This window comes from Myotis yumanensis, unplaced genomic scaffold (genome assembly GCF_028538775.1).
Source record: "Myotis yumanensis isolate MYYU_CA2020_CCGP unplaced genomic scaffold, mMyoYum1.0.hap1 SCAF_1, whole genome shotgun sequence".
Taxonomy (NCBI): domain Eukaryota; kingdom Metazoa; phylum Chordata; class Mammalia; order Chiroptera; family Vespertilionidae; genus Myotis; species Myotis yumanensis.
In genome coordinates, this window is record NW_027223752.1 from 181516702 (window position 1) to 181544516 (window position 27815).

Genomic DNA, 27815 nt, shown 5'->3' on the forward strand with positions numbered 1-27815 from the left:
CTAAGATCTGGAAACAGCCTAAGTGCCCATCAGTAGATGAATGGATTAGAAAACTGTGGTACATCTACACAATGGAATACTATGCTGCTGTAAAAAAGAAGGAACTCTTACCATTTGCAACGGCATGGATGGAACTGGAGAGCATTATGCTAAGTGAAATAAGCCAGTCAATGAAGGAGCAATACCACATGATCTCACTCATTCATGGATAATAAAGACCATTATAAACTTATGAACAAAAATAGATACAGAGGCAGAGCTTCCTCAAACAGACTGTCAAACTGCAGTGGGAAGGCTGGGGAGGGGAGGGGGGCAGAAAGGGGGGTAAGAGATCAACCGAAGGACTTGTATGCATGCATATAAGCATAACCAATGGACATAAGACACTGGGGGGTAGGGGAGGTCAGGGGATTGTCAAGGGCGGGGCGGGGGGAGGGAAAGGATATATATGTAATACCCTTTGTAATACTTTAAGCAATAAAACAATTTAAAAAAATAATAATAATAATATCCTTGGTGAGGATTACAAAAAAAAATTAAAAAGAAGGAAATATCTAAATCTTATTCAATCCAGTAACCTCTTCCCTTAAGGTACACAAGGGAAACATGCACAGAGAAAGAAGAAAAAAAAGCCCAAAACTGTTATTAGATAAGGCTTTGCCAGGACCCAGTGAAGAACTTTAGGGAACTAGTCTCGAACTTGGAAAAAAGTACCCTTGCCTAAACCTTATTAGCCTAGCAGTGGTCGGCAAACTCATTAGTCAACAGAGCCAAATATCAACAGTACAACGATTGAAATTTCTTTTGAGAGCCAAATTTTTTAAACTTAAACTATATAGGTAGATACATTGTTATTAACTTAATTAGTGTACTCCTAAGGCTTAGGAAGAGCCACACTCAAGGGGCCAAAGAGCCGCATGTGGCTCTCGAGCCGCAGTTTGCCGACCACGGGAGGATCTAGAGCCAAAATGGGAGCCTATTTCCTTTATTTCGGTCCCCCGCACCCACTCCCCATTCAAATTCAAATCTTTTTTTTTTTTTTTAATGTTTGTATTGATTTTAGAAAGAGGAAGGGAGAAGGGAAGAGATAGCAACATCAACAATGAGAGAGCCTGTCATTCTCAAGGCACTGAAAGGATTTCCACCCAGATAGTCAGTGTGGCTGGAGCAGACAGGGCAGAGAAGGGAAAGGCAGGAGGTAAGTTTGGAGAAAATGGCTGGGGCATATCATTTTAGGGGTTTTGATTTTATTATGAGTGCAATGAGAAGCCACTGGAAGGCTTTGTTGTTGTTGTTGTTTAATATTTTTATTGATTTTTAGAGAGAGAAGAAGGCAGAGGGATGGAGAAAGAGAAACATCGCTGTGAGAACGGAACATCCACTGTCAGCCTCCTGCACGCCTCCTACCAGGGTCAAGTCTGCAAACCCGGCATGTGCCCTGACCAGGAATCTAACTAGCAACTTTTTGGTGCACAGGATGATGACCAACCAACTGAGCCACACGGGCCAGGGCCACTGGAAGGTTTTAAACAGATCACTGGTTCCTGGATAGATGGCGGGGTGGAAGAGGGCAATAATAGAATTAGAAAGACCAGTCAGGAGGTTACTGAAGCTATTACAGTAATCCAGGCTAGAAATTAGAATGGCCTGGGTTCAGATCATGGCAGTAGAGATGAAGAGAAGATGGAATCAAGATCAATCTTAAAAGTAAAAAAGAAGGGAGCTGGGAAGAGAGGGAGCTTTGAGAGAGAGAAAACCAAAAAAAAGTCCTAGATATCTGGCTTGAGCAGCTGTTGAGATGGTGATGCTCTTTCCTAAGATGAAGAAGATTGATCCAGCAACAGAATTTATAATGTAAATCAAGAGTGTTCTCTAGAGAGGAAGATCCCTGAGGCTCCCTATGTTTAAACTTTATTTATCAGTATATACCCAGCACTTAGCACACTGACACAATAGATGGTGTTTATTGAATTAATGAATACTAATTGAGCTGAGTTTGATGACAATCCTGTAACATCCTGATGATTCACCTCTTTTTTAAAACAAGATTATCATTTTGAAATTGTTCTATTTTGCTCTTTTCATGATAAGAATGTAACTTTATTTAGAGAATTATAGTTAGCTGGTCCAATATATGTTTAAGACATTTATCCATAGTCAACCAGAGAGGTTACAGAGGCTACTACACCATCAGCTATTCTAAACCCTTTTATGTTAAATACTAGCGACCCGGTGCACGAAATCCATGCACGGGTAGGGTCCCTAGGCCTGGCCAGTGATCAGGGCTGATCAGGGCCTTCTGGTTTCCAGCCAAGGCCTTCCTTTGGCTGCAGGCCAGGGCTTTCCTTCCTTGGCTGCCTGTGGCCAGCTAGAGGAGGGATGCCTGGGTCCCAGGTGCAGGGGCCGAAACAGAGGTGGATAGGGGTGATCAGGCAGGCAGGGGAGCAGTTAGGGCCGGTCAGGCAGGCAAAGGTGGTTAGGGGTGATCAGGCAGGTAGGCAGAGGTGGTTAGGGGCGATCAGGCAGGCAGGCAGAGGGGTTAGGGGTGATCAGGCAGGCAGGCAGGCAGGCAATCAGGCAGGCAGGCAATCAGGCAGGCAGGCAGAAGAGCGGCTAGGAGCCAGCGGTCCCAGATTGCAAGAGTGATGTCCGACTACCGGCAGTCAGACATCCTCCGAGGGGTCCCGGATTGGAGAGGATGTAGGCCGGGCTGAGGGACCCCCTCACCTCCACCTCCCAGCCACCCACCCCAATTCCACTGTTCACTATCACTGATCCATCAGAGCCTGCAGGCTGGGCGGGGTGCGGGGGAGGGACTGAGAAGTGGTCAATGCCACCTCATGGCGACTGGTCGTTTGGTCATTCCGGTCGTTAGGGACACTGGCTTATTATATATATACTAGAGGCCCGGTGCACAAAAATTTGTGCACTCGGGGGTAGGGGGTCCCTCAGCCCAGCCTGTGCCCTCTCGCAGTCTGGGACCCCTCGGGAGTGACCACTTGCTAGCTTAGGCTTGCTCCCCGGGGGATTGGGCCTAAGATGGCAATCAGACATCCCTCTGGCAGCCCGGGAGCCCTCAGGGGATGTCCACTTGCCAGGGGGGGAGCAGACCTAAGCTGCAGTCAGACATCCTTAGTGCTGCTGAGGAGGCAGGAGAGGCTCCCACCACCACTGCTGTACTGGCAGCCATCAGCCTGGCTTGTGGCTGAGCAGAGCTCCCCCCGGTGAGAGCACACTGACCACCAGAGGGCAGCTCCTGCATTGAGCGTCTGGCCCCTGGTGGTCATTGTGTGTCATAGTGACCAGTCATTCCCAGTCTTTCTGCTGTTAGGATCAGTTTGCATATTACACTTTGACTATATAGGATAGAGGCCTGTTGCACAAGAGGGGGTCGGCTGGTTTGCCCTGAAGGGTGTCCTGGATCAGGGTGGGGGTCCTGCTTGGGTGCCTGGCCAGCCTGGGTGAGGGGCTGATGGCTGTTTTCAGGCTTCCCACACCCCCTTTAGGGTGGGGGTCCCCACTGGGGTGCCTGGCCAGCCTGGATGAGGGGCTGATGGCTGTTTTCAGGCTGGCCACACCCCATTTAGGGTGGGCATTTCCACTGGAGTGCCTGGCCAGTCTGGATGAGGGGCTGAGGGTTGTTTTCAGGCTGCCCGCACCCCCTTCAGGGTGGGGGTCCCCACTGGGGTGCCTGGCCAGCCTGGATGAGGGGCTGAGGGCTGTTTTCAGGCGGGCCAAGCCTGCAACTGAAGCTCCCAGTCTCTCCTTTTTTTTTTTTTTTTTTTTTTGGGATTTATTTACCTTCTGTAATTGAAACTTTGTTGCAGCTCCAGCTCCGAGGCCGGCTGGCTGAAAGCAGGTATCTGGGGTTTGTTTAGCTTCTATAATTGCAACATTGTTGCTTAGACTGGAGCTCAGAGCCCGGCTGCGGCAGATGGGGAACCTTGGCTTCCTCCATCACTGGAGCAAGCAAGCCTCCTGCTCGCTTCAGCTGCCTGGCTGCCGGCCCCCATCTTTGTTGGCAGTTAATTTGCATATCGCACTGATTAGCCAATGGGAAGCGTAGCAGAAGTATGGTTAATTACCATGTTTGTCTATTATTAGATAGGATAGATAGACGACACTTTCCCAATACTGCTCTTATGTCATATCTCATTTATCTTCCTCCTTGGAACTGCATAGGCTTATTCTAAATAATTTAAAAATGTGTAATAAACTACAGAGTTCATTAAGAGTAGAGGTGCTCTGGTTAATGCTCAAAATGGTGTCACCAGAGGTAAAGCAAGTATTAAATATGAATGCAATTTTTATTAACACAACTTGAACCTTTATTTTTCAATAAAAAAGCTAGTTCCAATATATGGTCTCATTCTATGATATGAGGATATATCACTTCCAAAATCACAGTGAAAGGAACTTGAATAATTTACCAATCTTTTTCTACTATGTGCCTTAGAGATACCTCACTAAAAACTGCTTTTGGACACAACAAAATGACAGTTTCAGAATGTAATATTGTAGTGACAGTACTGAAATTGATTGTTACAAACTTTGAGTATTAAATGATGACATCCTAATTATATAGAACATTCAATAACAAAATAGAGAACAGCAGCTAGGAATTTATCTCATTCAATGTTGAAAGATAAAGTTAACCATTATTTCCATTATTATCCTCAGACAAGTCCCCTTTTTATATTGAAATCTGTTGGCAATTAAATTCAGGTATTTTTCCAAGCTACTATAAGATGAGGATGCCATTACTCTACACAGCATGCTGCAACATAAGGGCTCTCCCGTTCACCAATTCTGACACACTTCCAAAGTATACCCAACAATCCAGTTTTATTTCTGTCCAGAAGGCTGGGTGCCAAGGATCAGATGGAAGCACAGGTACATATAAGCAGCAAGATTACAGTCAACAGAATCTGAAAATTGAAAATGGCACATAGTTAGGCCAGTGAAGACCCAGCCACATCACCCTTCTGGGCCCAGGGCAGAAAAAAAACACCTGGTGATTTACCTCTTTAAAGAGGATAGTCAGTAATTTAAATGATGTATTAAACAGACATGGGATATAATTAAAAGATTCACATTTCAAATTTATGCATAAGGTGACAGTGACAAGTTAATGTCTTCTACATATGTGAGACTTATGTAAAACAAAGAGCTGTTTTACTCAATGTCTAATGTAAAGAATGTTTGATGTTGCAAATTGGTACTCCAGGAAGGAAAGTTGTAAGATCTTCACATAGATAGGGGTTCTTCACTATAGCTTAAAGCTCCTAAATTCTATTGTTTTGGATAATTGACTCCTAAGGGTACTGAAGCCTTGCAACACTGGCTTTTAGTAGGCAGGGGAGCAAACAAGAGTGCAAGTGACATCATCTGGGTGTCAGCTGTTGATGCTTGTCAGATTTGACAGGCTAAGGAGTAGCCCTCAAATGCCATTGAGACCAAATCAGTATTCAGCTTTTAAACTCTGAGGGCAACATGGTTTTTAGCATACTCACATTGCTATTTACATGCCCCAACTCTACTAGATTATGGATCATTTAGTGTGCAACAAGGAAAAGTCCTATACAGAAGAATACAAAAGTATATCTTCATTGGTGTTCTGCCAAAAAGTATCTAGACTTCACTACCTTTCTATAGGTAATTGGCATCTAGTGTTATTACCATTACAATGAAGGCTTTTCAAAATTTGACACTAGCTATCATTGTAAATCAGATTGGATCAGAAAGATTTCAAACTCAGTGGAATTTACCCAAGCTGACGTTTTATATCTTGTCCAACTGAGATCTAAAACTAAAAAAAAAAACAAAAAAAAACAAAATAAAATTCTATTCAATAGCCAAGCAAAACATTTTTAAAAATATTATTTAAGTATCAAAAATAATTATTCCATATGACCCAGCAATTCCACTTCTTGGTATATACCCAAAAGAATGAAAGCAGTCTCAGAAAGATATGTGTACATTCATGTTCATAGCACACTATTTACAATAGCCAAAGGAAGTAATCCAAGTATTCCTCTGATGAATGGATAAATTAAATGTGGGTTATATGCATAATGGAATATTATTATTCAGCCTTAAAAAATGAAGGAAATTTTAACACGTGCTGTAAGATGGATGAACTTTGAACTCACTTATATTAAGTGAAATAAGACAGTTTAAAAAAAAAACAGTATTATATGATCCCACTTATATAAAGTACCTACAGTAGTCAAATTCATAAAGACAGATAGTAGAATGGTTATTGCCAGGGGCTGCACAGAGGGGAAATGGGGAGTTAGTGTTTAGTTGGCACAGTTTGTTTGGGAAGATGTAAAAATTCTGGAGATAGATGGTGGTGATGGTTGTACAACAATGTAAAATATACTTAATGCCATTGAACTGTACATTGTTAAGCGGTAAATTTTATTTTGTGTATTTTACCACAATTTAAAAATAATAATTAATTTTATGTAGTAAGTGGTCTGCCATATGAGCAATATTATAATAATCTGTCAGGATAAGACATCTAAGAGTAGGTCCTGTCACAACACTATCTTCTGAATGTCTGGCACAGTGGCTTTTAGTTAATAAACTAGAGGCCCAGTGCACAAAATTCATACACTCGGGGGGGGGGGGGGGGTCCCTCGGCCCAGATTGCAAGAGGGCATAGGCCAGGCCGAGGAACCCTACAGGTGCACAATTGGGGCTGGGGAGGGACGCAGGATTGGCCAGCTGGGGAGGGACCGTGGGAGGGCTCCAGGGCATGTCCTGCCCGACTCGATCAGTCCTGATCGGCCGGACCCCAGAAGCAAGCTAACCTACCAGTTGGAGCACCTGACCCCTGGTGGTCAGTGCACATCATAGCGAGTGGTTGAGCAGCCTTAGCATACATTAGCATATTATGCTTTGATTGGTTGAATGGACTACCGGACACTTAGCATATTAGGCTTTTATTGTATAGGATACTAAGGTCAATTTGAGACAATAGAGTGATGAATGTGTTCACCTAAAAGCAAATGGAGTTTTAATGCCCTATAGAATTATTTTATCTAGAATGGGGAAAGAGTAGTCCACATCTCTTCTCTTCTGACCAGACCACATTGAGTTCAGTTCAGCTAAAGGAAACCTTTTCAGAGAATTATAGACAAATTGAATGGGTTCAGAGAGGAGTAATCAGAAGAAAAAGGGACCTGAGAAATTGTTTATGAGAAATAACTGAAAGGTGACACACTGACTGTAATGAGAAGGAGTAATTTGTTCTTTATGGCTGGGAAGAATAGAATTGAGGCCCAATTTTGGAAGCTACAAGGTAAGACAGGTTTTGGGTCAGTAGGAGGAAGAAGTTTCTGACAGTTTCCATAGCACTTTATCAGTACCTCTCTCGTAGAACTTTCCACTTTCTATCTTTAACTGAAAGCTACTCCCAGAAATTACCTCAATATCCACATAGCACCTGCTGGCACACATATTATGCCCTGAAATACTTGTTGAATGAATTAAAGAATGTGAGAATTATTAAATAAATGACTGTTAAAACTAGTCAAAGAGGAACTGATCTGTTCTGTGAGGGAAGGCAGTCAAACACAGGCTAGTGAGCTACTTGGCCAAGATGTTATGGAGGAGATCCAAGTTCCATGTACTTGGTCGGATTAGATGACTTTTAATGGCCTTTCAAGACCTAAAGGTCTCTGGTTTCATGACCTAGGTTTACCAGGTAAGTACTCGCTTTGTCACTTATTAGTACTGTGGCATTAGGTAAAGTTATTTAACTACTTTGCTCAAATGGGATTATAATATGTACCATGCTTCCTACATAAATGATTGGGAAGATCAAAATAACACTTTAAAATAACAAAAACAGAACAAGAAGGTGGGTGGAAGCATGGGTTGGAGGGACCAGAGGAACCGGCTGTATTACAGAGCTCTCCCTTGAGGGTAAGGCAGTATTAACCCCAAGCACTGTGTACCAAGGGGCTTAACAATTTCAGGCTTACCGAGGGTCAGAGTTCTATATATAGTAGGTAGTTCTACAAAGGGATACTCTCAGACATGCAAGGGGGCACAGGGAATAGAAAATAACCACTGGGGCAGGTGTTTCTAGCTTGATCGAGATCTCAGCCAAATGGATGGGATTCAGGTTATCCAAAACACTTAAGAAGAAAATGGCTCAATGGTTGAGCATTGACTTATGAGCCAGAGGTCAAGATTCGATTCCTGGTCAGGGCACATGCCCAGGTTTTGGGCTAGAACCCCAGTGTGGGGCGTGCAGGAGGCAGCCCGTCAATGATTCTTTCTTATCATTGATGTTTTTCTCTCTCTCCCTCTTCCTTCCTCTCTGAAATCAATAAAAATATTTTTTTAAAAGAAAGGAAATGAGGCAGAAGCCAGGGGTATAGGCCAATGTGGAGGGAAGTAAAGGAAGGCTGTGGCTCAACTTAGTTATTTTAGATTCTAGCCTGAAAGCATTAAATGAACGCCAGGCCCCAGCTGATAAGTCTGGTGCTGCACATGCACTGCCTGCCTTGGTCAAAATGGACTTTTCATCTGCCTCGGGTTAAACATGTGGAAGAAACCATCATGGAATATAGGTGAATCAGGGTGAAAGGTGAGATGAACTTGGGAAAGTGCCCTGCAATTTATAAATGTCTATAGAGGTATACAAGTTTATTGCTTAATGATTAGAAAGTTGCCTCTGGAGTTAGACTTTCTGGAATTGAATCAGATTTGATTTAATTTGCCTTAATAGTGGGCCCCTGCCTATTTTCTGTCTCCATGTCTTCAACTGTAAAATGGAGATCATAATAGTACCTACCTCACAGGGTGGTCTAAGGTTAAATGAGATAATGTGGTGAAGCACTTAGAACAGTTCCTGGCATATAATGAGCTTCCAATATATATCAGTGATTACAGGTTTTGCCTAGAGCTCAGTGATTCATTTTGTTCTACATACTTAGTCATTTTTCTCTGCTCAACAATCTCTTCTTCAGCCTGGCTGGCATGGCTCACTGGATGAGCATCGACCTATGAACCAGGAGGTCAGGATTCAATTCCCAGTGTGGGGCATGCAGGAGGTAGTCAACCAATGATTCTCTCTCATTATTCATGTTTCTCTCTCTCTCTCCCTCTCCCTTCCTCTCTGAAATCAATAAAAACAAACAAAACCAACAGCATTTTATTCTTCAACTATGTCTTGATTGTCTTCTTCCAGTGGTTCTCAATCAGGAGTGATTTTGGCCTGAGGGACATTTGGCTTTATCTGGAGACATTTTTGATGGTCATAAACAACTTGAGGGGAGGGGGCCTACTGGCATCTAATAAGTAGTTGTCAGAGGTGCTACAAAACATCCTGAGTGACAGAGATGCTGCTAAACAAACATGCCAGAAATCCACAACAAAGAATTTTCCGACCCCAAATGTCAATAATGCCGAGGTTCAGAAATCCTGACTTAGACTCATTTCTAGCAACCAGAAGAATTTCATCTCCAGCAACTCTGAAGAAATAAGATGGTATATTCTCTTTCCCTGTTTCCAGAGCCCTAAAACTCTGAAAAGATGTAATGTACATAAAGCTGCAGCCCTCAGTGGGCACTGCCACAAGGACACTTGTTATTCTTGTCCCTTCTTCTTATTGAGCTCTGGAGTTGGCGGTGTGGTAGGATTTATACAGGGTGGGGCCAAAGTATGTTTACAGTTGTTTGTATGGAAAATAATACAATAATAAAAAATAGTACAAGAAGAAACTGTGTTTCACATACAACTGGAAACCTACTTTTATCCACTCTGTACACCCCAGGATGCAATGGGCCGCTTTGATTCCTTCCGAGATCCTACCCAGTTACTTTAAGGGAATGTCAATTCTCAGATACACATTGATTGATTTTGGTGGGTAGAGGTGGGTGGGGATAGGGAAATCTGTAATCTGGCTGCCTCAGAAAGTAGTGCCTGTGCATTCCAACATGGTAGAGAGGGAAGATGAAAGATCTTTATACCTACTTTCAGTTAGGAAGTATCATCCTGTTTCTGGAAGCATGATATAGGTGGTCTATCAACTATTTTCATTTTCTTTTCTTTTTTAAAATATGCTTTTATTGATTTCAGGGAGAGGAATGAAGAGGGAGAGAGAGATAGAAACATCAATGATGAGAATTATTGATCGGTTGCCTCCTGCATGACCCCCACTGGGGACTGAGCCTGCAACCCAGGCATGTGCCCTTAACTGGAATTGAAGCCGGGACCCTTAAGTCCACAGGCTCTATCCACTGAGCCAAACCGGCTAGGGCTATTTTCATTTTCTAATTGTGTTTTCTTGCTTCATAGATGGTGGAAATTTCATTTTAGATCCTGGTAGTAGACTCAGAAATCCTACTGTTTTTGGAGGGGGAGTTTGAGGTTTTCATCTTTTCTAGAACATCACAGGTCTTTTCACTGACAGCTAGGAAAGGCTGTTAGGACTGCAAGTCAGGTGTCCTTTAAAATCATTACTTTCTCTTATTCCTGCTGACTTGTTTTGGAAAGGGCACGTTAAGGCATGACAACTTCCTTTGGGGTTATCAATGAATCTGTTGTGAGGATTTTGCTTTTCTCAGATTCACAGACTTGTTAAATTTCAAATCGATGCCCCGAATAGCTGCAGCGATCCTGAGAAAGAACAAAGTAGGTGGGATTTCAATGCCAGATATCAAGCTGTATTACAAAGCCATTGTTCTCAAAACTGCCTGGTACTGGCACAAGAACAGACATATAGATCAGTGGAATAGAATAGAGAGTCCAGAAATTAGCCCGAACCAATATGCTCAATTAATATTTGACAAAGGAGGCAAGAACATACAATGGAGCCAAGATAGTCTCTTCAATAAATGGTGTTGGGAAAATTGGACAGATATATGCAAGAAAATGAAACTAGACCACCAACTTACACCATACACAAGAATAAACTCAAAATGGATAAAGGACTTAAATGTACGACAGGAAACCATAAAAATTCTAGAAGAATCCAAAGGCAACAAAATCTCAGACATATGCCAAAGCAATTTCTTCACTGATACAGCTCCTAGGGCAGTTGAAACTAAAGAGAAAATGAACAAATGGGACTACATCAAAATAAAAAGCTTCTGCACAGCAAAAGAAACCATCAACAAAACAACAAGAAAACCCACTGCGTGGGAAAACATATTTGCCAACGTCATATCTGATAAGGGCCTAATCTCCAAAATTTATAGGGAACTCATACAACTTAACAAAAAGAAGATAAACAATCCAATCAAAAAATGGGCAAAGGATCTAAATAGACACCTTTCAAAAGAGGACATTCAGAAAGCCAAGAGACATATGAAAACATGCTCAAAGTCACTAATCATCTGAGAGATGCAAATCAAAACAACAATGAGGTACCATCTCACACCTGTCAGAATGGCTATCATCAACAAATCAACAAACGACAAGTGCTGGAGAGGATGTGGAGAAAAAGGAACACTTGTGCACTGCTGGTGGGAATGCAGACTGGTGCAGCCACTATGGAAGACAGTATGGAGTTTCCTCAAAAAGCTGGAAATGGAACTCCCATTTGACCCTGTGACCCCACTTCTAGGAATATATCCCAAGAAACCAGAAACACCAATCAGAAAGGATATATGCACCCATATGTTCATAGCAGCACAATTCACCATAGCTAAGATCTGGAAACAGCCTAAGTGCCCATCAGTAGATGAATGGATTAGAAAACTGTGGTACATCTACACAATGGAATACTATGCTGCTGTAAAAAAGAAGGAACTCTTACCATTTGCAACAGCATGGATGGAACTGGAGAGCATTATGCTAAGTGAAATAAGCCAGTCAATGAAGGAAAAATACCACATGATCTCACTCATTCATGGATAATAAAGACCATTACAAACTTTTGAACAATAATAGATACAGAGGCAGGGCTGCCTCAAACAGACTGTCAAACTGCAGTGGGAAGGCCAGAGAGGGTTGGGGGGCAGAAGGGAGGGGAGTAAGAGATCAACCGAAGGACTTGTATGCATGCATATAAGCATAACTAATGGACATAAGACACTGGGGGGTAAGGGAGGGCAGGGGATTGTCAAGGGCGGGGGGGGAAGGACACATATGTAATACTGTTTGTAATACTTATTATAATATTTTTTTAAAAAAATAAAAAAAATTTCAAATCGATGCAAAGATATGGGGGTGAAAGGAAGCTCTGATTTCTTTGGGTCACCATCCTATCATCTTATCCCAGAATTCCAGATTTTCAGAAGTCAGAGTAGGCACATGTCCATGATTTCTGGATTCCCAGAGACACTGTATGGTAACAGTGTGAATAAATGGTTACATTGCACAACTTTCTAATTTTAGGTTTAAAATATCCAACTAAAAATGTTATCTAATCAAGACATTAAGCTTTATAAGAACTGGAAGTGGCTGGATTATAAACCTGATGAGCTTTATTTTCCATGTGCACATAAAGAATGTCTTTAATGACTGGTGAGTAAGCTAAATTTTCATTTTCTTCTCCAACTGGCTATGCATTTTCTTTTTCTCTGTGAATACTGATCTTGAATACAGGCAAATGCTAAAACCCAGCTGTTTCTCTTTGCAAGCAAAAAGCAGTCTTAATTAGTTTTTATAACACACACATCTCTTTCACTCTAGTAGAGTGCAACACTCAACAAATGACATTTTAACTAAAATCCAGTGAATAAGCTTCCTGTTCTTTTTCTCTCTTTACAATCTTTTCCCATACTTTTTGCGTCTGATACCCAAGAAGTATCATCAAAATGTAATTTTTCAGATAACAGAATCAAATTACCAACTTTATTTTGAATAAAGGGTTTATGATTAAAATTTCCCCATTTATGTAATTTAGTTATAGGCTTCATGAAGGAAAAGAATATAATTATATCAATTTTACATATTGATAAACCAATTTTTGGTTAGACAATGGCTTAAGGCCACATACACTTCACTAACTGCCACCAACTGAACAGAGCCATAACCCTGAATTTCTGAGTTCTTATTCCTTAGTAGAATATAATTAATATTATCAGGAAAGCTACATTGTCAAAATTGATTATTTTGGAGGATTTCTTCTTTGGTGCTGTATGATATTATCTAAATCAAGTGTATCTAATTGGAAATCCACAACCCCTTTAGCACATATTTTGAAGCCAATTGTATTAGGGCTGCCATAACAAGGTACTGCAGATCAAGTGGCCTAAATAACAAATATTTATTTTCTTACAATTCTGGAGGTTAGAAGTCTGAGATCAAGGAGTTGGGAAGATTGTTTCTTCTGAGGCTGTAGATGGCTGTCTTCTTCCTGTTTCTTCACATGGTCCTCACTCTGTATGTGTTTCTGACCTAATTTCTTCTTATAAAAATACCATTCACATTGGATTAGTGCCCATTCTATTGACCTAATTTTAACTTAATTGTCTCTTTAATCCTACTTCCAAATATAGTCACATCCAGAGGTATTATGGGTTAAGACTTCAACATATGAATTCCGGAGGGACACAATTCAACCCATAACACTGTCAGAAATCCAGATATAGTAAAATCAAAACCATCATCCCAGCCAGTGTGGATCAGTGATTGAGAATCAACCTAAGAACCAGGAGGTCATGGTTCAATTCCCAGTCAGGTCATATGCCTGGGTTTCAGGCTCTATCCCCAGTGTGGGGCATACAGGAGGCAGCCAATCAATGATTCTCTCTCACCACTGATGTTTCTGTTTCTCTCTTCCTCTCCCTTCCACTCTGAAGTAAATTATATATATTATATATATTATATATTATATAATATATAATATATATTATATATATAATTTATATCCTATGTAATAAAAGGCTAATATGCAAATCAAACAGCAGAACAAGCAGCCGCTATGACAAGCACTGACCACCAGGGGACAGATGCTCAACACAGGAGCTGTCCCCTGGTGGTCAGGGCGCTCTCACAGGGGGAGCGCCACTCAGCCAGAAGCCAGGCTCACAGCTGGTGAGCGCAGCGGCGGTGGCAGGAGCCTCTCCCACCTCCGCAGCAGCACTAAGGATGTCTGACTGATGGCTTAGGCTTCCAGACTGCTAGAGGGCACAGGCTGGGCTGAGGGACCTCCCCGCCCCCCTCCCCAGAGTGCACGAATTTCGTGCACTGGGCCTCTAGTATATTAATAAAAACCATCAGATCAGTGCATTTTAAAACATTTTATAAGATAGTAGTCCTATAACTTTAAGAGATTGTTTCATTACTAAAAAAATTAGTTTTTCTTCTATAAGGTCATGAAACACTTCACTCAAATCCACATTTGTCAGGCTGTTTCTCAGAGGTGCTTTCTGTCTGGAGAAAAACAAAAATAACACTGCATACTATTCCAATGTAAATATATGAAACTTGAAACTGATTATTTCTTTATCCACTCCCCACACTATGCATGCCAGTGAAACACTTTAGGAATAAAGTAGCTGGAAGAAAATAGAAGCCATAATGGTTCTCAGCCACCTGCTCAGCCTTTGGTTTTGCTTCCTTTCCCCTGCCTACCAGCTGCTCTAGAAAGATGTGGTTGTGGAGATGGAAATGTTAAAAACAACAACTGCAAAGCAAGAAGTGGGCACTGTACTGGACACAGACATGTTCCCATCTACTCAGAATAAAATTGGGGATGCAGCACGAATACCTACAGAGGAACCAAAGAAAAGCACAAGTGCCATTCCTCCCTACCTTTCCATTCACCTTCTCTTGCAGTCTGGACTCATGCACAGTCCTGCTTGAACAGGAGCTGTCCAATCCCCGAAGGCAAGTGTGGTACTGGCATATGTATATACATGTAGATCAATGAAGTAGAATTGAGAGTCCAGAAAAAAACCCTCACATTTACAATCAATTGACTTTCTGTTGGGGTCCGTCCCCAGCAGGTCCAGGGGTTCCCAAAGGTGTGGACAGAGTCGGCGAAGAAGGAATGACACAGAGACTGCGTTCAGGTTTTTTTTTGTGTGTGTTTTTTTAAAATTCCCATTATGAACTGGTTTGGTCAATCAACTACAACACTTGCTAGCAGACATACGGTAAAAATGGCCTGGCTCAGAATCGCCCAGATCTCTCACGATCTCTTGACCGCCTCCTGTCATGCTCCCGTCCCCCACCGCCTCCGTCACCTCTACGACCCTGGTCTCTAGACCGAGAGCGAGGCTCCCGGGACCGGGACCTCGATGGGTGCTTCTTGCACCGGCGCCCATACAGCTCCCGCCGCAGCTCTCTGGAAATGGGCTTCAGGTGCATGAAGTTGCAGAAGCCGCCTCGTGTACACTCTCCCATTTCTTACTGGCGGCAACAGACTTCCCGGAAGTCGGTCACGGCGGGGGGGGGGGGGGGGGGGGGGGGGGGGGGGCGCGGAAAGCTCAGCTTGGATGGGCTGCCCGTTGAACCAGCGGTTGTTCAAATCAATCACAGCTTTCTCCGCATCTTCTTCACGGCGAAACTTCACATACACGTTTCCAACGAGGTGATCTCCAAGGTTATCACAGACATTCATCTCCTCCACCTCGCCATACTTCTCCATTTCTGTGAAAACCTCCTCAAAAAATGCATCATAGTGTTCCTGCATCTCGACATCGCTCACAGCACAGCGCAAACCGTCAGCAGACTGGGAAGAGTTTTGAGGGTTACGGTAAATGTTCAAGAGGGCAATGGTCTGGCTAAAGGTTGGTTTATTGTGCAACCGAGAGCATCTGTCTCCATGACGACATGCTCCAATTTTGAAATAAAATGAACAGTTGACTTTGTCCTTCTCGGTGCCGAAGATGGAAGCCAAATACTCCGCCATTTCCCACCGGCAGCCGCCAACAGCGCTGTGGACCAGATGTTGGGGTCCGACCCCAGCAGGTCCAGGGGTTCCCAAAGGTGTGGATGGAGTCGGTGAAGAATGAAGGACACAGAGGCAGCGTTCAGTTGATCAGCATAGCCAGGTTCTCTAGCCAGGTTCTATCCAAGTTCTCCAGCCAGGTTCTCTCTTTATTGTCCTGTTACATCGGTATTTATACCAGTTGATTTTAATCCTATCCATTCTATTCCAAAGGTTAGGGCGTTTGTTAATCTAGTTCTGTTGAGTTTAATCCTGTCTAGGTTAATCTCTGTGTTCCATTATAAGGGCTATTCCAAGGTCATGGCTCTACTGATAAGCTATAAGGAAGTGACTGAAGGAGATTATCCTACCCAGTAAAGGTTATGTCCTCCCAGCCTCACTGCTTGCCTTCCCTGGGACTTCCCTGTGTCAGTGGGTCTCCAGGGAAAGCTTTGGTGCTTTCCCTGGTGGGCAGACCCCTAGGAATGTGGGCCCAACAAGTCCCAAATTTATTGCCAACAGTCTTAGTCCAAGTTCTTCATAAGTAGTACATGATATTTTTGTAACACTAGGGGGCTTCACTAATTTATTTTCTTCCCTTAGTCCTGTTAATCCCTAACTCCAGGGAAAAAATCCTCACCTGTAAAAACAACCTTTCTTGGAGAGGTGACCTTGGTTAAAACACATAGTGCTAAGAGGGGGAGCAAACATATCAAGAACAGTATGCCATATAGGCCAGGTCCCTTGAAACATATGCTGTGCAGATGTTTCTTCCCTGCAGCGACTGTGTCAAGCAGCAAGGATGGACCAGCTTCTGGCACATTCCCCCTGGTGTCTAGGGTCTCAACACAGTTCAGTGGGACTAAATGATAGTCATTTCAACAAGTGCTATTGGAACAACCATATACAGTAGGGCCTTGATTTACGAGTTTAATTCGTTCCATGACGGAGCTCATAACTCAAATTACTCGTATGTCAAATCAAAAAGTGGACGAGTGAGACACGTGATGCTGGGCTGATGTTGTGGCGTTCACTGTGACGTTTGCTGCGCCAACTAGCAGTGGGGTATCTGAAGCTGGCTCGTAACCCGAATTTTAGCTCACAACTCAAAGCAAAAAAATCGGTCGAGAGACGGCTCGTATCTCAAAAAACTTGTTAATCGGGACACTCATAAGTCAAGGCCCCACTGTATTCAATTGCAAAGGAATAAATATGGACTTCTACCTCATGCCAATAAAAATTTTAACTAAAATTGTTCCAAGACTTAAATGTAATAGCTAAAACTATGAAACTCCGCAGAAAACATAGATATAAGTTTTTGTGAACTTGGATTAGGTGATAGTTTCTTAGATATGAGACCAAAAACATAAGCAACCAAAAAGAAAATAGAGGAAATTTTGTTCTCCAAAGCACATTATTAAAGGTGAAAAGACAACTGGTAGAATGAGAGAAAATATTTGCAAATCACATATCTTCTATAATAATAAAAGTGTAATATGCAAATCTACTGAAGGGCCGAACAGCAGAATGACCATCTGGATGACCACGCTATGACACCCACTGGCGCCAGACCAGCCAAGGCGGGTGCAATGCAATTGGTCACCCTCCCCCCGCACCCGCCACTGCCCCATGATGGCTCCACAGAGGGAGGCCCATGCCACCTACCAACTGGCAGGCTGCGGCTGGAGGGCGGGGCCTCCCTCTTGTGGGGCTATTGATTGCGGGACTCCCGGACTGCGAGAGGGTGCAGGCCAGACTGAGGGACCCTCCACCCCCAGTGCCTGAATTTCGTGCATTGGGCCTCTGATATATCCAGAATATATATAAAACTCTTACAACTCAATAATAAAAAGACAAAAGAACCCAGTTTAAAGATGTCCCAAAAATCTGAACAGATAGTTCTCCAAAGAAGATACACAATCAACACATGACAAAAAGATGTTCAACATCATTAGCTATGAGGAAAATGCAAATCAAGCCACATGGAAATACCACTTTACACTCACTAAGATGTCTATAACCAAAGAGAAAGATAATAAAAGGTCCTGGCAGGGATGTGGAAAAATGAAAACCCTCATACACTTTATTTATTTTATTTTTTATGTTTGTAATAGCTAATAGCTTTATTTTTTTATTTTTAAAATTTCTTTATTAAGTTATTACACTTTAAAAGGGCAGAACTGCTTTAGAAACAATCTGAAAGTTCCTCAAAGGTTAAACATAGAGTTACCATATGATAGACCAAGTCTACTTCTAGGTACATACCCAAGCTAAATAAAAACATATGTGCAGGTATATAAAATTTTAACACAAATGTTTATAACAATATTATTCATAATAGCCAAAACTTGAAAACAACCCAATGTCTATCAACTGATGACTGCTTAAATACATGTGGTATATCCATCTGTTGCTGGAGAAATTAGTGGGCCAGATTTCCCCATCGCTCGAGGGGGTGGGTTCTTGGGACACCGCTGAACTAAGCATTTTCAGAAGCCCCCATAGGAGAATGCGATGTGGTAAAATACTTTATTTGCATGGAGTTACAGTCCTCAGATTGTGAAGTCCCATATCCCTTAATCCAGTCCTGAGAAAGGTGCAGCTGGGGTCCCAGTCTCGTTCCATATTGCAGCCGGGTCATTTTATACACTTTAAATATATGCAATTTTTTGTTGTTGTTAATCCTCACTTGAGGATATTTTTCCATTGATTTTTAGAGAGAGTGGAAAGGAAGGGGAGAGACAGAGAGAGAGAAACATCGATGTGAGAGAGGCACATCGATTGCCTTCTGTATGGGCTCCAACCAGGGCCTGGGATTGAGCCTGCAACCAAAGTACATGCTCCTGACCAGAACTGAACCCAGGACCCTTCAGCCCGCAGTCCGACACTCTATCCACTGCGCCAAACCTGCGAGGGCAATTTTTATTTGTCAACTATACCTCAGTAAAGCAAAAAAAAAAAAAAAAAAAGCAATTAAGCATAGAAATCTTCATTATTTCTTTACTATGATATAGAACCATTTGAAAGAATAGTTTTAAGAGAACCAAGATGGCGGCATAGGTTAACGCCGGAGTTTGCTGCCTCGAACAACCACTTCAAAAATACAACTAAAAGAGGGAACAGACATCATCCAGAACCACAGGAAGGCTGGCTGAGTGGAAGTTCTACAACTAGGAGGAAAGAGGAAACCATACGAGACTCAGGAGGCGCAGTGCTGAAGTGAAATACTAAGGTTTGGAGTGCATGTGGAGCAGGTCGGTGGCAGAGGGTGTGGTTGTTGTCTTCAATCGGGAGGGAGTTTCAGACTCTGAGCTCCAGATCCCGGCGAGTCTCTAGGGACCCAGACTCAAACGGGAGAAGTGGGAAGGCAGCTTTCTCTCCAAGGTCTGCAGCGGTTGCAGAGCCGCTGGAGATGGAACTGAGAGCAGCCATAACTGCTCGCTCCGCCTGCCCTGTAGATTCCCTAGGACCAGCCCCGCCCAAGCCCTGCACAGAGGCATTTGCCAGAGAGCCTCAGGCAAAGGCTAGATTAGCACCGCCCTAGAGATTCAGCACAGTAGCGCTCCCACTGCAGACACAGCTGACTCTCATAGCCAGTTAGCCTGGAGGTCAATTCACCCCCGTATTGCTGAAAACAATAAGGCTTAACTACAACAAGACTGCACACAAAGACCACAAGGGGGTGCACCAAGAAAGCATAAAAAATGCGGAGACAAAAAAACATGACAGAAATGGAGGATATAGAGCTAAAAAAAGCACTTTTAAGGGCTTTCAATAATTTGCTAGAAACTGCTGATAAACTTGATGAGAGCCTCAAGAAAACTAATGAGACCCTCGATGTTGTGATAAAGAACCAACTAGAAATTAAGCATACACTGACTGAAATAAAGAATATTATACAGACACCCAACAGCAGACCAGAGGAGCGCAAGAATCAAGTCAAAGATTTGAAATGTGAAGAAGCAAAAAACACCGAACCGGAAAAGCAAAAGGAAAAAAGAATCCGAAAATACGAAGATAGTGTAAGGAGCCTCTGGGACAGCTTCAAGCACACCAATATCAGAATTATAGGGGTACCAGAAGAAGAGAGAGGGCAAGATATTGAAAACCTATTTGAAAAAATAATGACAGAAAACTTCCCCCACCTGGTGAAAGAAATAGACTTACAAGTCCAGGAAGCACAGAGAACCCCAAACAAAAGTAATCCAAAGAGGACCACACCAAGACACATCATAATTAAAATCCCAAGAGCAAAAGACAAAGAGAGAATCTTAAAAGCAGCAAGAGAAAGACAGTCAATTACCTACAAGGGAGTACCCATACGACTGTCAGCTGATTTCTCAACAGAAACTTTGCAGGCCAGAAGGGAATGGCAAGAAATATTCAAAGTGATGAATACCAAGAACCTACAACCAAGATTACTGTATCCAGCAAAGCTATCATTCAGAATTGAAGGTCAGATAAAGAGCTTCACAGATAAGGAAAAGCTAAAGGAGTTCATCACCACCAAACCAGTATTACACGAAATGCTGAAAGGTATCCTTTAAGAAGAGGAAGAAGAAGAAAAAGGTAAAGATACAAATTATGAACAACAAACATGCATCTATCAACAAGTGAATCTAAGAATTAAGTGAATAAATAACCTGATGTACAGAATGAACTGGTGATTATAATAGAACCAGGGACATAGAAAGGGAATGGACTGACTATTCTTGGGGGGGAAAGGGGAGTGGGAGATGCGGGAAGAGACTGGACAAAAATTGTGCACCTATGGATGAGGACAGTGGGTGGGGAGTGAGGGCGGAGGGTGGGGCGGGAACTGAGAGGAGGAGAGTTATGGGGGGAAAAAAGAGGAACAAATGTAATAAACTGAACAATAAAGATTTAATTTAAAAAAAAGAATAGTTTTAAAACATTCTATTTATTGGGCTAGATTTATAACTCCAGAAAACAAGTAAACATGCATAAAACCACCTGCACAATTTCAGCATAGTTCTCTCTTAAAGCATAAGTGAGTTGAAGGAAGAGACTGGAAGTGAGGACTCATCACTTTAACATGAACATAAACCTGTTCTTTTGATGGTAAAGTATGACTAATAGCATAGGATATTATGTTCCTGTCAGATGGTTTTTGAAGAATGATCCAGCAGTGAGCCAAATGCATAGAGCATCATGACAACAGTTCTGAGGTTATTCAAGCTTCATTCCCCTGAGGAGCTGCTGAATTAAGACCTCCCATTTACTAGTACTTGAATATTTAGAGCTACATCTTGTTTTCATTAATAACTCTGCAGCTAAAGCACTAAAAATTCAGAAGACTTTCATTTGAAAGTCTTCTAGTTTTTATATGTAATCTCTAGGAAAGTCAAATAGCAGAGCTAAACAGTTTCCTTTTAGATCACTTAGGTAAACCTGCTCTCTCTTTGGTTTAGCCTTAAATATAACCTCAAATCCATGCAATATTTATTGATTACATAAAGAAAAACAGAGGTTTACCATGGAGACAACTTGCAGGCACCACATTAATAAAATGTTTAGAGCCATCATCACCAGTAAGTCTTCTTGGTATGATGCACTGAGAAGGACACAACATCACTCTGATATTCCTAGCAAAAATGTGTAACCTGGATTTTTTTCATGAGGAAATATCAGACAGTGAAATAGAGTGATGAACTTGCTGTGAAGTAACTGGTCTGTATGCTTCAAAATGTCAAGTTCATGAAAAACAAAACAAAAATTTATACTAAAGAGACAAATGAGACATGACAACTATAAACAATGTTGGATCCCGGGTTGAATCCTGGAGAAGAAATGCTTTTTCTTTTGCTGCATTAATGGGATGGAAGGAGATGAGACTTGGGGTGGTGAGTTCACATGGAGTATACAGATGTTGTATTATAAATGTGTACCCCTGAAATATGTGTAATGTTATTAACCAGTTACCCCCAATAAATTGAATTTTAAAACAAAAGGAAAAAAGTACATTAATGGGACAACTGATAAAATTTAAATCTGTAGATTATACAATAACATTGTAGCAATATTAACTTCCTGATTTTGATAATTGTACTATGGTGATATAATATCTTTTGTTTTGTTTTGAAGTGTTTAAACCACATGTCTGCAAGTTACTTGCAAACAGTTTTTTTTAAGCCTAGCTATAGAAAACTGTCAACTTATGGAATCTAGATGACAGCATAGAATCATTCTCTGTTCTATTTTTTATAATTTTTATATCAGTTTAAAATATAAATAAATTCATACAAAAAAGGAATTTAGAAGACAGATCTAATACAGCACCTCCACCCTAACTTATTATGCTCAAAATTATAACCGGACTGGAAAAAAGTTTGAGTTTTGAATTTCTTTAAATTCAAGAAGAAACCAGGCCAGAATGAATCACAGGGCTGTGCCCCAGGGGCTGGCAGGCCAGGTAGTGCTTGGTAGGAAGGCCAATGCTGAGCTATGAATTAGCCAAAGATGCCTAACAGGCTAGAGAAAATTAGGAAAAACAGACTTTCAAAAACTCGGAATTGTGACCACAGTTTAAATAAAAATATTCAGGCCTTCATTTCATTTAACCATGATCCTGGTAAAATCATCATATTTTTCAATTCTATTGTGCAAGCTACATCACTGGAGAGTGAAGTCAACTTAGAGTTATCAAATTCCCCAATCTCTCCAAGCACGGAAAACACAGCTTTCTACAATCAGAGTGAAGAACTCTATTTTCTTCATCTAAATACAAGGAAAGGCTCCTTTTAAGGTTCGTTTCCTTTTATACCATAGACTATTTGATTGATACAATCCAAAGAGTCACTGGAAACATACACAGAGTAAAACATCTATTGATTATCATTTTGAGAATTGCTTCTATTATTTTTTAAGACCCCCCATAATACACTAGCCCAGCAACTTTCAACTGGTGTGCTGCAAGAATTTTTAAAACATGAAATACCTGCCTCTTGTTTTTATTTTTTTATGAGAGAGAGAGAGAAACATTGATTTGTTGTTCCACTTATTTATGTATTCATTGGTTGATTCTTATAGGTGCCCTGACTAGGGATCAAACCCGCAACCTTAGGGTATCAGGAGGATGCTCTAACCAACTGAGCAAACCAGCCAATGCTACACTGACCTCTTGTCCCTTAGATTGTCAAATTAAAAAATGACAAATGGCCAACACAACAATAGCTGTCTGGTGTGAATGATCAAAATTATACCTATTTTTTGTCAGATCAGCAAAAAATATATTTTTTAGTGTGCTGCAGAATTTTAGTAATTAGTTTATGTGTGCAATGAGATGAAAAAGGCTGAAAATTGCTGCAAACTAGCCTAAATACAAGTAATACAAAAGTCATATAAGTCATTTCCAGCCTGTAAACTTGCTGCCTTAATTTTTTTTTATCCTTTTCCAGCATTATGGGGCTTTTAAAATCATGTCAGTGTCATGAACAATTCTACTCATGATTTTCATGTAATAAGTTGGAAGAGGATATAACTTGAGGGCTGGTAGACTTTTGAAAGAAAACAATTCTTTCTAGCAGAAGAACCCTTTCAGTCACGGGAACTAGCTAAGAAAAAGGAAAAGGTCTGGGAGCAACCTGAAGAGTTTTTTCCTAGAGAAAAACAAAAACTGTTAGATTCACAGGAGATACCCACTGGGTATTTATAACATTCAAGATGATTCTAGAGCAGGGTTCTCAGTCTTGACCTTTGAACTAAATCATTGTTATAAGGGCCTGTCTGTGCATGGAAAGATGTTCAGCCGCATTCCTGGCCTCTACCAGTAGCACTATCCCGGTTGTAAGGACTCCACAACTTGCCAAATGTCCCTTCGAGGCCCAAATCATCCCTTTGAGAGTGTGGTCTGAAAAGCAGCAGCAGCAGCTGGAAGCTTTTAAGAAATGAGGGTTTCCAGCACCTATGCAGTGTCCTGAGTCAGAATTTGCAGTTTAACAAGACTCCCAGGTGACTCATATGTACATTCAGGTTTGAAAAGCACTGCCAGATTATATGGATCGATCATATGTATCCACCTGCAGGAAGGAATGGGGAAGAAAGAGTGTGGGGAGTGGAAAGAGGGAGAAAGGGAATTAAATAAAAAAGAGATAAAAGCTAAAATACTTGGTTAAAATTGAAAACACATAGAACTTTAAAATCAAACATAAAATTGGTAGTGCGCAGAGGATTTTTAGGGCAGTGAAACTACTCTGTATGACGGTATAATGGTGGATACCTGCATTATACATTTGTCCCTAATGTAAACTTTGTTCTTGGGTGATTATGATGTATTTATGTAGGTTCATCAATTGTAACTAATGTAGGTAGGACGCTGGCTGCGGAAGTTGACAGTGGGGGTGGCTGTGCCTGTAAAGGATATATGGGAAATTTTTGTACGTTCCTCTCATTCTTGCTGTGAATCTAAAACTGCTCTTAAAAATTAAATCTTTTAAAAATGATACTTAAGCATAAATAATTTTTCTTTTTGTGAAATTTTTGACAAAGTTGCCAGTGAGGAAGATAAAAAAGAAACTTTTAAAACGGATTTGAAGGAGAATAAAGTTAATGACAAGGAAGTTAGGACTATATTAAGTTAAGCACAGTTTTATTCATTTATTTTTAATATATTTTTATTGATTTCAGAGGGGAAGGGAGAGACAGAAACATCAATGATGAGAGAGAATCATTGATCGGCTGCCTCCTGCACGCCTCCTACTGGGGATTGAGCCGGAAACCCCACAGGTGCCCTGACCAGGAATTGAACTGTGACTTCCTGGTTCCTAGGTTGACACTCAACCATTGAGCCACACCCACTTGGCTAAGCACAGTTTGATTTACTGAGGCCTAGATTAGAACAATGCGTATTAAGATCAAAGTGGGTGAATGTTAGAGGGCTTATGAAGACACAAATTGTAAGAACTGGTGACCAGCTGGATCTGAAAGAAGGTAGACTTTTGTGATGTTGCTTCTCAAATGGTCACTTTCTAAGCTAGGATGCATTATCTGGAGGAAAACCTTGGAAGATGAGTACCACCAAAGTATTTGCTGAAGCCCCAGGTAACATCAGTTTTAACGTCCTTTTATCCCTTTGATTTAACTTATAAAATCAGAATTTTGCAAGTAAGTTATTTTCACCCATCCCCAATGCTCTACTGTAAATCCTTGCAGATAAGGAATTTCCTATTTTTTTCTAAATATGACAATTCAGTGTCAAGAGGATGATTGTTTTCTTGAGTGGTTCCCAGTACTCACACTTCTGAATCTTTTTGATAGTTCAGATCAGAGGTTGGCAATTTTTTTCCATAAGGGCCAGTTAATAAATATTTTAGGTTTCATGGTTTATTCCGTCTCTGTAGCAAAGTGAAAGCAGCCATAGATGACATGTAAACAAATGACCATGGCAGTGTTCTGATGATACTTGACAAAAACAGATGGTCAGCCCTGGTTGGTGTGACTCAGTTGTTAGAACATAGGCCTGCACACTGAGTCTGATTCCCAACCAAGGGCACATTCCAGGTTTGATACCCAGCCCAGTAGGGGTGCCCGTGTGAGGCAATTCATCAATGTCTCTCTCTCACATTCATGTTTCTCTCTCTCTCTTTTTCTCTCACTGTCACCCCCCATCCCTTCCACTCTCTCTAAAAACCAAACCAAACCAAACCAACAAACAAAAACAGGTGGTCAGTTCAATTTGGCCTGAAACCCAGTTTTTGACTCCTGGTCTAGATTTTTCCTTTCAGATTAAACTCATCTCCCTCATAAAAATTTAAATAACTAACATACATTGAGTACAAAGTGTCAGGAACTATTCAAAGTGATTTACATATGTTATATTTAATTCTCACATCAAGATTCTGGGGCAGAGAGCGGGATGTCCGGCTTGCGAGTGGGCATCTCTGTGTTGTGCTCGACTAACGAGCGATTTAAAAATGGGTGATGTTGAGAAGGGCAAGAAGATTTTTGTTCAGAAGTGTGCCCGGTGCCATACTGTGGAAAAGGGAGACAAGCACAAGACTGGGCCAAATCTCCATGGTCTCTTTGGGCGAAAGAGAGGTCAGGCCCCTGGATTTTCTTACATGGATGCCAACAAGAACAAAGGTGTCACCTGGGGTGAGGCTACACTGATGGAGTATTTGGAGAATCCCAAGAGGTACATCCCTGGACCAAAAATGATCTTCGCTGGCATTAAGAAGAGTGCAGAGAGGGCAGACTTGATAGCTTATCTCAAAAAAGCTACTAATGAGTAATAGTTGTCCACTGCCTTATTTATTACAAATGTCTCATGACTTTTTTTATGTGTACCGTATTTAAATTGATCTCATACACCAGAATTCAGATCATGAATGGTTAATAGAGCATTTCTTTTGGGCAGTCCTGATTTCAATAAGATTGGCTTGTGGTTAAATGAATATGGTCAGCTTTTTGAGCTTTGATGGTAATTTTGGTTCAGCAAGCACTGTCACTGTCCTCCCTTCTAACAATATGGTTGGACTTGATTCCTAGTGTTCAACTTTTCATAGAGGTGGCAAGTGCCATCTCGAAACCTGTAGGAGATTGGCTTACATTTAGATTTCTATGACTGGTTGTGCTATTATGTTTAAATTCTGAGGAAACCCCTTCACTGTCTCTTAGACCTGCAAGACGAGCTTGTGTCTCAGCTGGTGTTCATTAGCCTGTTAAAAGGAAGGGCTGCAGATAAGCTGGCAGTGACCATTTTATCTCTTTGGTCCCAATTATGCCAATTTAATAAAATTCCCTGTATCTAAAAAAAAAAAAAAAAAGATTCTGGGGCAGTTGATCACACAGGTTTTTGTGTAGGAAAATAAATGATTCTAGGCATTTCTAGTATATAAGGAGTTTACTCTAGGGAAGTATGTGCTCATAAATTCACTGGAAGAGCTGGAAGAGCACGAATATAGGTTTGTTCTGGAGTCATACTCTCATAGCTGTGATCCAGAAGGCAGGAAGCCGCTATGGCTCCCACTGCTGTCACTGCCACGGCTGCCTCAAATTCAGGAAAATGTGTCTGGAGGGCGACATGGTGGATCCATGCAAACCTGTGTCGGTCAGAACCTGCTTGTCAGCTCGCCCTGCTGCAGGAAGCTCTCCTTTGTCTCCCTTCCAAATCTCAAGTACATGTTTATTGCATATTGCACACCCACAATGCTAGCTCCAAGAGCCTGGAAAATGTTACTTTTTAGCTTCTCTAAATAGAAGGAGGGTGAGATGGAGGTTGAGAGAGTCAAAGCAGCTGGCCTGTTTAAGCTGAGTTGGAAAGAACTTCCTGCCATTTTTTTCCTTGATTTCCTTTCATCTAAATAGACAAGTTAATAATATGGGAAGTGGCATATCTGGATATTCCCTCTTTGATACACTTACAGCTTTAATTATCTCTTATTTTTGAAGTATTTCAAAATAGTTAAGAATAGAAATTTTAAAGAACAAAATAGTTGTGATGAGTCTCTTTAAGAAGTACCATTTCTCTTTTCATATGTTCATGTCCTAATTATGTTGAAATTTTAAGCTAACGATCAAACCTGGCCATTTTTTAAAATCAGTTTTGAAATCATAGAGTTATATATGGAAGTCACTTAAAATTTCTATTAACATGCATAACCCATGGACACAGATAATAGGGTGGTGAAGGCCTCGGACGGGGGTTGAGGGTGGGCTAGAAGGGGTCAATGGGAGAAAAATGGGACATATGTAATACTTTCAACAATAAATATTTTAAAAACTAAATAAATGCCCTGGCTGGTTTGGCTCAGTGGATAGAGCGTTGGCCTGTGGACTGAAGGGTCCCAGGTTCAATTCTGGTCAGGGGCACATGCCTGGGTTGTGGGCTTGATCCCCAGTGCGGGGTGTGCAGGAAGCAGCCAATTGGTGATTCTCTCTCATCATTGATGTTTCTGTTATGCCCAGATTTCAAGATTCCCAAGAGCCCACCAGGGAGCCAGCCAGTCCGATG

The 27815-nt window shown here is 41.5% G+C and overlaps 1 protein-coding gene, 1 long non-coding RNA gene and 1 pseudogene across 2 annotated transcripts; 2 read left to right on the forward strand and 1 right to left on the reverse strand.

The window, feature by feature from the left end:
* The first annotated feature begins 1371 nt into the window (after nucleotides 1–1371).
* LOC139006638 (uncharacterized) lies at nucleotides 1372–27806 on the forward strand. Its single transcript, XR_011470778.1, has 3 exons — nucleotides 1372–1429; nucleotides 3828–3859; nucleotides 27770–27806. It is a non-coding gene; the product is annotated as an uncharacterized lncRNA (long non-coding RNA).
* Nucleotides 15020–15848, reverse strand: LOC139006629 (splicing factor U2AF 35 kDa subunit-like; annotated as a pseudogene).
* Nucleotides 25762–26187, forward strand: LOC139006633 (cytochrome c-like). The gene has a single exon (XM_070409081.1). It carries the CDS (start codon nucleotides 25777–25779, stop codon nucleotides 26092–26094), a length of 318 nt encoding a protein of 105 aa, XP_070265182.1. The 5' UTR covers nucleotides 25762–25776; the 3' UTR covers nucleotides 26095–26187.
* Nucleotides 27807–27815: the final 9 nt, after the last annotated feature.

Bases quoted from the DNA above. Each gene is read 5' to 3' on its own strand.
- LOC139006633 (XM_070409081.1), top strand. From the start codon at position 25,777: ATGGGTGATGTTGAGAAGGGCAAGAAGATTTTTGTTCAGAAGTGTGCC.